Consider the following 10,736-nt stretch of genomic DNA (forward strand, 5'->3'; position numbering starts at 1 on the left):
GAGAGCGAGAGAGAGAGAGAGAGAAGGGAGAGAGAGGAAAAAGAGAGAGAGGGAGAGAGAGAGGAGAGGAAGAGAGAGAAAAAGAGGGAGACAAATAGGAGGGGGAGAGAGAGAAAGAGAGAGAGAGAGATAGAGAAGGGAGAGAAGAAAGAAAGGGAATAGAGAGAGAGAAGGGAGAGAGGAAGGGGAGAAAGAGGAGAAGAAGAGAGAGAGAGGAAGAAAGAGGGGAGGGAGAGAGAGAGAAAAAAAGGGGAGAGAAAGGAAGAGAGAGGGGAGGAGAGAGAAGAAGGAAGGGGAAGAAGTTTGGTTTAAAACTAAACTGAACCATAAAAACTGGTTTTTAATAAACTGGTTTTTCATAAAAACTATGGTTTCAGTTCAGTTTTTTATTTAAAAAAACTGGTTTATTTAAAACAGTTTCAGTTCAGTTTCAATTCAGTTCAGTGAAACCAGTTTTTTTGCCCACCCCTAGCTTTCGCCCAGCGTAACTAGGCCATACAACTGGTTTTCAAATCAGAGGCTATCCAGAAAAAACTCCATATCCTTCAAATATATATAAATTTAAAATTCACTACCTCCTTAGGTAAACATTAATCATGATTGTAAGTTAATGAGTTTTAGTTTAGCCCATTCCTTGTGCATTATTCTCCTTAAGCTAGTTCCAAGGGGAAACAGTAAGGGTATATTCAGCTCTATAGCAGCTCAACTCTCCCAAGCTGAAGCCAAAATTCAGCTTAACTTTTTCAGCTCCCCTCCCTTACAATATCCTCTCTAATCAAATTGCACCAAATCTCTACTCTCATCTGTCTCCACAACCAGACATTCCATTATGCACATTAACACTTTCATGATTACCTTAGCAACTATTGGACTCATTTTGTCTTACAAGCACAGAAAAGTACAAAACTTAATGTGCTTTCATATGTAATGTAAAAGGATGATATATCTTAAGAATATAAAAGATTAAGAAGTTAGCCAGCATACTGGAGAATCTGCAGCAAATGTTGATTTCAAATCATCTTCACTTATGAGACTCTTGCCAACCCCAGTACTACCAGTAGATTCAACAGCTGAATCATCAGGAAAATTCTGATGTTGTAGATCTTCAATTTTAGAATTGCCAACATCTGCATAATAGAAAATCTAGGAATTAGGATATGTTCCTCAACTTTCATCATAAACCAATCTTGGTATTTTGTTCTGGATCTGTTAAATAGGTTTTGATCTCTTGAAACAAATATGTCCACATGTTGAAGTTGATATTAATTCAGTTAACAGTATCGTAATTTGCAGATTCATTCACAGCCTAATACAAAGACGTAATTTCCACTTGATCTCAACGATCAGGTAGGAACTAGAACACGTCATGGTATTGGCTGCATTTCAAGAACAGTGTCTTTTTTCAGAGATCAACTACTTGAATCAAATGACTTCCAGGCTTATTGTAAACCATGTCATTTAAATATAAGTTATTAAGGGTTTTGTCCACAATTTTTCTTAGTATTGAAACAAGAGAACAGAAAAGGAGGAAAGTAGTCTGACTAGAAAAGGGAATAAAACTTATACATCAAAGCATAATATAGTATAGTATTATGTACAAGTAACACAAACACCTGCATCTTTGGAAACACCTGACATCAATGACTGTTGACTAGATGGGGAATGGACCGAATTGGGTGGCTGTTGTAGTGTAGTAGTTGAAATACCACTAAAACCTGGTGACTGGACTCCAAGGCCAATAGCAGATTGAGAAGAAACAGAGGAACCTTGGGAGTTAAACTGCAAATATTGTAGCATGTCATGCAAAATATATTTTTATCATATATAAAGTCAGGTCATAGAAGGAACTGTGGATTATCATTTAACCAAAATGTAAAACTATAAATATATACGATTGTATATGGAATGGAGCTAAAACAGGATATACATCTACAGAATTCTTTAAAGGATTTTTAAATAAATGAACTTAGGCATGAGAGAACTATCTAGTTGTACATTTAAACAAAGTAAAGCTACCAATCTTCCTACTTTTATGCAAATTTTTCCCATCATTTCTCAAACAGAAGGGAAGGGGAAAAACAAAATAAAATAAAAATCAAAACCAACCCCGCATCCAACAATGTAGGGCTACAAGAATCCCGTGTTAATGCAAGGTCTGGAGAAAGGTCATACCCAAAGGGTGTAATGTAAACAGCCTAATTTAATTGTATCAGTAATTGGTTCCACGGTTTGAACCCATGACTTTGAGGTTACACGAAGACAACTCAACCATAGATTCCATAGATGTAGGTAGTTATCTTTAAAATTAGAATTGTAAAGATGACATTGTTGGAATAGAAAAACTAGACACGACATCTTTGGAACAAGCAAGAAAAGTCCAAAACAGGAGAAATACCTGTTGCAAAAGTGGATTTTGCTGCTGGGCAGAAAACTGCTTAGGATTTCCTCCAAGAGAAGGCATAGTAAGCAGGGTGCTGTGCCCCTGCTGCTGCACTTGCTGATACTTCTGCAAAAACTTTTCCCTTTGATCTGGAGCTATTTCAGTTCTTTGACGAATCTGCACATGAATATCAAAATGAACCAGCACTGTAAGAGGTAAATATTCAACATATACAATAGCATGCTACATAAACAACCCTTCCATTCAACCAGTCAACAGCAGCAAGAAAAAGAATGTACCTATACTGAGTAAAAGTTTCTAGGCCTAGCAGTGTACCTAGCATGTGATAATCTTAAAATATTCATTCAGATGTACAGATTCAGATTTTAACTTTGAATCTGACACAAAACTACATGTCTATTGGTACTCAGCAATCAATATTATAACACATTCTAATTGCACATACTTCTGGCATAAATGAATCTCTCCTACTTTGAAGCCACACAAAAGCTTGCCAAAAGAAAAACATATGACCACCATATAGCATACTAAAATTTAAGACAATTTACCGCATCACTTTGGTTCTGGAATGGACTTCCAGGTCTCCATTGCATGCCAGGAACCACAGATGGGGAGAAAACTCTACTAGATACAGCTGCAGCCTCATTAATGACATTAGAGTCAGCTGAGGCAGCTTCATTAGCCTTCCCAACCTGAGGCAAGATCAATCTGCTATTACTTAATGGGGATACAAGAGGCTGCACCATCCCACTACTTCCACCAAGTCTATCATCAGCTGCCAACATGTTCCTCTTAGTTATTTCAGAGGCTGAAGGGACTGACCCAAGGGTTCCATTGTTAGAAACCATGTTCCCAGCACCAAGAGGGATGCTAGCTGCTGCTTGATTTGAAAGGTTGTTTCGGCTAATGCTCCTTAGTGCTGCATCAGAAAGCGATGGGGATGGTCTCTGGCCAGGGAAACTATTAATCTCTTCTTCCTTCAAAGAGGAAGATTGATTCGCAGAAGGTGAATTCGCAGCATTAGCATTCTCCATGGGACTCCGAACTGAATTCGAACCAGAAAGGACCGATCCAGCAGCTGGTGCACTGGACAAATTATGCGTAGAAACATTCACAGAAAGAGGAGTAGCATGGTTGCCAGCTGGTGTGGAAGTAGCAGAAATAATTCCACTAACTTTCGCAGGTGGAGTTCTTGCACCAATATCAGAATTGCTATCCTGGGATGCTGTGTCATCAGCTTGCTCCTGGAAGAAGAGGAAACACCCTGATGATTAGAAGTCAAATTTTCCTGGAAATAGAATCAACAATATTGTTCATCACTTTAAAATGGCAGATGCACGCTTGTTTCTACACCCACTAGGTGAGATACCAATAATTATCTGAATATCTTAACTACTATTACTCTTAGTTAGACAGATGCTTTAAGATCACATCATCAAAATTGCTTATAGGCCACATAAAAAGAACGGGATAGCCCTTTTTTTATGGCATGAAAAAAATAACATCCTAACATTTAATCCCTCAAAAGTTTTCTGAAACCATTCTTATGTTTTCATATCAACAACATTGACTCCTGCATCCTTCCATATAAATATAAACATGAAATACATACAGATGTTTGTGAGGCAGATGCTGATGCTGATTGTGATGCTGAAACAGCCAAAGTATTCTTCAAGCTGAGACTAGGAGTAGCCTACCAGAAAACAAAACAAATCAGGAGTTCCAAAAGGAATTGTTCTTACAAGTTAAAGGGAATGTTATAGGAACCTAGGGTCAAAATAACCTATAAAAACAGGGTAACTCAGTGCATTAGACTCCCACAATTAAGAGGTTCATGGAGGGTATCTTGTAAAGAGTTAACCACTTCCGAAATTAAAATCCGCATCACCCATCAATTAAATGTAGACTTCTATAATACATTACCATCATAAACTGCATAGCCCAGCAAGGAATCCAGCAAAATTTGCCAACGTGAAAAATTAATCAATGACCCAATGTGGTAAATTGAATCTACATATGCTTCAATATGTATTACTTAATGATCCCTTGTATACTTGCAACAAAACAATCATGAGCAAACAAATACCTTAGATAGGCCAGGGGGGATTGTAACAAGATCTTCAAGAGTCTCCACCTTATCTAAAGGCAATGAGCTGTATAGTTCATCAACATCGCTGAATTCATCAAAGTCCTCCTGCAGAAAAATGAAAAATAGAACAAACAGAAAAGTTGCAATAAGTCGTTCACTATTGCAAATTGTCGAGCATTATGGTATGATATGTTCAGGTGGTTAAGTTTGAAGGGAAACAGAAGGTTAGGTTTTCATTGATACAGCAACAAACACAACAAACAACTACTGAGCCTTGTGTACTGGATGAGGCCAGCTAAATAGCCTCAATATTTCTTCAGTGCTATACTCCTATCAGGAACCATGTCAACAGTCTAAGAAAATTGAGACAAACAGCTGCAGCAGCAGTAGCAACAACGACAACAAGAAAGCCTTATCTTTCTAGGTGGAGTCGGTTACGTGGATCAAACAACGTCATTGTGCCCTTTCATAAAATGATAGTGAAGAAAGTTGTAAAAATGTTTATAAAAATGAATACATAAAGATCGGAAGGTTAAATGACAGCATCTCATTTTGAGTCATCTTCAAAAAACAGAGCAATGTTAATTCAATCCCCTCCAAGCAAAGCACCCCTATCAAAGCATAATACATTAAGCACTCACTCCAAAAAAAGACTAAATTAACAACCAAATCAGTGCCCAACTTTTTTAGGTATGATGAATTAGACAAACCTGATTACGCTCTACATAATCATCCAAGAAATCCTTGACATCATTAACCTGCTCCGGACTTAACTCATCATTGTCTAATAGCCTCAAGATAAATTCACATTTCTTTATATGAGCCTTGTGCCGAGTAATTGATGTCTCTAGATGCGTCTGAGAAAGAAGAAAAACATGACATGATGTAAGTGACCGTTCAAAAGGTCAACCATCATTTTAACAGAACAATGTATGAATGTTTCATACCAATCTAGGTGGCCTGTTCTTTCCTTTCTTGACAGAAAGCCCTTCAAGCTCAGCTTCAAAGTTGTCAATCTGAGATTCTAACTCCCCAACCTACTCAAATATTTTAAAAAAAATGATGATGAGAGCCAGGCACATCATTCAAATTAATATTTTATGAAATTTAAACAACATATCATCAAAGAGAAATGCAACATAAATTTCCAATAAACAGTCAACCTACACAAGAAATTTTATCATGTTGCAATAAGCATAGATATTGGATAATAGATACAAAGCAAAAAAGGCTGAGAATTAGCTATCCAACAGTAAGAACACGATGGCAGAAAAGCTATAACCACAAACAAGTTTTAGCCATACTTTGGACGCAAGCACAACAAGCAAACTGGAAAATTATACAAAGGAATTGACTTCATACCACATTGTTCAACCAATCCCTTGTCTCTGATTTAGCCTTCTCTTTTGGATCCTGTGAGAAAATAGCAAAACACAACGCTCAGCACAAAGAAGGCATAACAAGTAATACAAAACTAGAAAAATAGCAAAGGAGCCTTTTTTTTGGCATAGTCACACTTACAGTCTTAGGCTGTTGACCTAAGCCTTCCTTAGAGAATGCTTTGGTCTTTGTCTCCTTTTCACATATCTTAAACCTTTCCATTTCACGTTCAATTAACTTGCGGGCATCCACTAGAGCTTGCTCATAAGATGCACTAACCTATATCAAAATGTGCCAAAAAAGGGAAACCATATTATATTATCACAATGAACCGAGGCAGCACAACCACCAAAACACAAGAGCCCCCCATCCCCGCAAGAAAAGGGTATGCAACAAAGCAGGGCAATATACACATTATTATCATTTACTCAATGGGTTCAAAATGACACAATCATACTCATACCGACATACATCCACTGCATGTGAGTTCCTTGAAATCACATCACATCACATTCATCTAAAATTTTTCCAAGGTTAACTCATTTCACCAACTATCATAATTCAGCTATTCAACATATGTATAAAACCCTCATTGATTAAAAACCCAAAACACTGAAGGAATTAACATTCCAAATAAAACAGCATAAATTCGGCATATCGGTGCGAAATTAGTACAACAAGCACCATTTTTTATTTTTTGTATATTCCATTTAGTATAAAGGGAATTTGAACATGCAGTATATCAAGCACCTTCTTGTCCTTGATTTCGCTGGACTGAATCCAAGTCTTAATTTGGTCCCTGTACCTCTGAAGCTTCTTAATCTCCTTCTTGAGGTCTGCTTCAAACTTCTCCTTCTGGTTGGCATTATCTGTGTCGTAAACCTAACACAACCCAACCAACGCCGCCATTTCTCGCGTGAATTTTCGATCAGAAAAATTTAAAAAGAAAATTAAGATTTTAAATTTGACCCAAAAAAGAAGAGGTAGGACCTTGTTCCAGATACTATCAAAGACTTCAACACCTTCCTGGACTTTCTTGAGAACGCGATCGATCTCTCCCTGAAGCTTCCGACTCGCACCCATTGATTGTGACTCTCAATTCCACAGTTCGCTCTATTTCCCCAAATTTCCCCCAATTGAAGCTTTCTAGAGTTTGTTTCTGCGCTCACTTGCTAGTTCAGACTCGAAGTTCAGTGATGAGTGGTGACGCGGAGATTCTACCACGTTTGGTTATTTCTTTCTCTTCCAAGTTTGGTTATCTTCTTTCGTCACGGGATACACGTATAGTCGGGTCGGGTATATTTAAATTGGAATCGGACCTAAATTAGGTGGAAAGTTTAGGTTAATTAAGGATTCAGATTTTAGTCCACTTGACCAAATACAATTTTACTTTGATTCTAATCCTATTACAACTCTTAAAAGACCTCTTGATTTATATATTGGTGCATTAAATTTTTGTTGATTGTTAGATGAAGAGTAAGCCTTAGAAAGCAAGATTAGTAGAGAATTGAGAGAATTGACCTTAGACACTTGAGAGTTAGAATGATATACACTACCAGTAAGGGTTCAATGCTTAATTTTATGTTCCATGCTTTCATGAGTTATCTTCTTCTTGCAAGTTATTTGTATTGTATTTTGTGATTTGAATTAATGAAATCCAGTTCATATTTGTTCTTGAAAGATTTATTTACTTTTTCACCAAGTAGGTAGAATCATTTTAGCATGTAGTTGCATTCACATTCATAGGTTGCATTGCATGAGTCCTGCTTTTTCCTACTCATTTATTTTGTCTCCTTAAGCTTAGCATGAGGACATGCTAATGTTTAAGTGTGGGGAGGTTGATAAACCACTATTTTATGGTTTATATTGTGTTTAATTGAGTGATTTTATCAAGCTTTTCACCTACTTATTCATATGATTTCCATGTATTTACAATTCCTTCCTAAAAATATTCTATGATTGAAAACTTGCTTCCTAAAGACTTTTTAGTTGTATATTTTTATTTTCCTTCGTACCATTCGATATCATGATCTGTGTACTAAGTGTTTCAAGCTTCATAGGACAGGAATGGCATAAGGAATGAAGAGGAAGCGTGCAAAAATGGAAGGAACACAAGGAATTGAGGAGATTACCAGCGAGAAGTCACGCGGTCGCATGACTCACGCGACTGCGCGAAATGGAAGAAATCAGAGTGACGCGTTCGCGTGCCTGACTCGACCGCGCGGATTGGAAGCTACACGAACGACGCGAATGCGTGGACGACGCGCACGCGTGGTACGAGAAACGCTGAGTGACGCGAACGCGTGGACGACGCGAACGTGTGACGTGCACAATCTGCAGAATTACAGAAGTCGCTGGCGCAGATTCTGGGCCGCATTTCAACCCAGTTTTCGGCCCAGAAACACAGATTAAAGTTAGGGAACATGCAGATACTCAAGACATGAATTCATATCATATCATAATTCAATTTTAGGTTTTAGATGTAGCTTTTAGAGAGAGAGGTTCTCTCCTCTCTCTTAGGATTTAGGATTAGGATTCCTCTTAAAGGATTTAGGATTTCGACTCTTCATCAGGTTCAATGTTCCTTTTACTTTATATTTCCCTTTTACTTCCAGATGCCTTAATGCTTGTATTGCTTATGTTGCCTATTTGGCTTATGAACTTTTCATGTTTGGATTTTCTTAATTAATATAATTTAAGGTATTTCAGACTCATGATTGTTTTGCTCTATTTATGATTTATTTTTCCTTTTGGCTTTGGTTGATTAATTGGTAACTCTTGAGTTGTCAAACTCAGCAGTGATTGAAATGGGCAGATTCTAATTGATCTAGATCGCTCTAAAGCTAGTCCTTCCACAGGGATTGACTAGGACTTGAGGATCAAACTAATTAGTCCACTTGACCTTCCCTTGTTTAATAAAGGATAACTAAGTGAGATTAAAACACAATTCTCATCACACCTGATACGGATAACTAGGATAGGAATTCCAATTCTAATACCTTGCCAAGAGTTTTATTAGTTATTAATTTATTAATTCCTTGCAATCTATTTTTCTCTTACTCAAATCCTTTCAAAACCCCCAATTTACAAGACTCATAACCAATAATAAGAACATACCTCCCTGCAATTCCTTGAGAAGACGACCCGAGGTTTGAATACTTCGGTTATCAATTTATTTAGGGGTTTGTTACTTGTGACAACCAAAACATTTGTAAGAAAGGACTTTTGTTGGTTTAGAAACTATACTTGCAATGGAAATTTATTCTGAATTCTAGACCACGCAAAGGTTCTCTCTTCAAAATGGCGCCGTTGCCGGGGAATTGCAAACGTGTGCCTTATTATTGGTTATTGTAAATATTTTTCTTTTACTTGTTTATTTGTTTTTGTTCTCCCTTCTTATTTCTGATAACTACTATGAATTCTCACCCTCTCGCTTTGAGTTTGGTTCTACTTTTGTTGCAAGGAATGGAAGCTATAATAGAACTATGCATCAAGGTCTAAGCAATCAAAGATGGATGGAGCCAAGAGGATCTGATCACCCCTTTAGGTAACAACACCCTCCTAGATATCACAGACAAAGACCATTCTACAATGCATACCAAGCTGATAGATATGGTGGACCGCCTAGTAGCTACTAACAAGCCCCACCATATGCTCAGAGACCATCCTCACAACATAACTTCGAACCACCACACTCACAAGCTTCTTTTCGCCATTCGCCACCATATGATCCTTATCCGCCCAAGAACCACCACTCCCCTATGCACCATGTCCATATCCATCAAGCCAAGAATCACAGGTTCGCTTCAAAGAATCGATAGACCAATTTAACGCAACCCTTCATCAACTGGAGCAAGCAATAAATCAATTATCTTCCAGACATTCAGACACTCAACAAACTCCTATGGCTTCATATGGGGAATCTAATGAAGAACGCAGCACGAAAAAGACACTAGAAACTCCAGTGGAAAGCATAAAGCATAAGTTCGTACTGGAACAAGTAGAGAACGCTGTCATTGTAGAAGAAGAAGAGTTGGTTGAAGATTTAGGAGATGCTGAACCTTCGCAGGAATCCAGAGTTGTGGAGAATTCCGTCAAAGAAATTACAGCTGATGCTAAGGAGGATAGTGCACAACCCCCGAAGCAGATATCTTATGAAGAATTGGATGGAATAACCCAAGACGCATGTTTTCTTGATGATGACAATCACAAGTCAAGTTCTCGTAGCAATGAACTTGCGGATTTTTTGAGCCAGAAGAATCTTCCCCAAGTGAATACGAAGATGATGCAGAGGTCGACTTTTCTCAACCTCGCAATTATGACTCAAGTGATGAGGAAGATATCGAAGACTTTGATCAAGGCATGGTTGAAATTGAGAAAATTTGCAAAGACATGGAGGAATTCACTGAAGACCACAAGGGAGTAGGTCTTGCAGAACTACTGGAAACACTGATCCCAAGGCCATTACCGCCCAACACAAACTTCAAGTGGGTAAAATCCTTAACTTTCATCTTTACTTTTCCACTTGAATATGGTTTACTTGAAACAGATGGCCAGCTTAGAGCTCTTTGCAGCTTTAAGAGCAAAAGGGAAATGACTCACACTCAGAGCTGGTATACGAGATTCAAAGAGGTTCCGCACTTCAATTTGAGGTGCAAGGATTGGTGTCAAGCTCAAACGTATGGATCTCGAAATCTGTTTGGTCACTATAGTGGGAATTCAGATTACTTATCACCCGGCTGAAAAAATACATATCAAAACAAAGACGGGTGTAAAAGTAAAGTTTGGGATCCTGGAATCTATTCTGCCATTCAACACTCCAGGAGCCTGCAAGCCTGTTTGAACTCACCTAAGGGCTTTATGTAC

The 10,736-nt window shown here is 38.0% G+C and overlaps 1 protein-coding gene across 1 annotated transcript in view; it reads right to left on the bottom strand.

Moving 5' to 3' along the window:
- Positions 1-7,144, bottom strand: part of LOC107494522 (general negative regulator of transcription subunit 3) — a 10,655-nt gene extending 3,511 nt beyond the window's left edge. The window contains exons 1-12 of the mRNA XM_016115562.3: positions 6,861-7,144; positions 6,621-6,752; positions 6,012-6,149; positions 5,853-5,903; positions 5,438-5,527; positions 5,201-5,347; positions 4,488-4,595; positions 4,014-4,094; positions 2,950-3,645; positions 2,396-2,557; positions 1,614-1,779; positions 985-1,127 (exon numbers count right to left, since the gene is read on the bottom strand). Of these exons, the coding sequence (XP_015971048.1) occupies positions 985-1,127; positions 1,614-1,779; positions 2,396-2,557; positions 2,950-3,645; positions 4,014-4,094; positions 4,488-4,595; positions 5,201-5,347; positions 5,438-5,527; positions 5,853-5,903; positions 6,012-6,149; positions 6,621-6,752; positions 6,861-6,953 (2,007 nt within the window). The 5' untranslated portion in view covers positions 6,954-7,144. The remainder of the gene's footprint in view (positions 1-984; positions 1,128-1,613; positions 1,780-2,395; positions 2,558-2,949; positions 3,646-4,013; positions 4,095-4,487; positions 4,596-5,200; positions 5,348-5,437; positions 5,528-5,852; positions 5,904-6,011; positions 6,150-6,620; positions 6,753-6,860) is intronic.
- Positions 7,145-10,736: the final 3,592 nt, after the last annotated feature.

Source organism: Arachis duranensis, chromosome 6 (genome assembly GCF_000817695.3).
Source record: "Arachis duranensis cultivar V14167 chromosome 6, aradu.V14167.gnm2.J7QH, whole genome shotgun sequence".
Lineage (NCBI taxonomy): Eukaryota > Viridiplantae > Streptophyta > Magnoliopsida > Fabales > Fabaceae > Arachis > Arachis duranensis.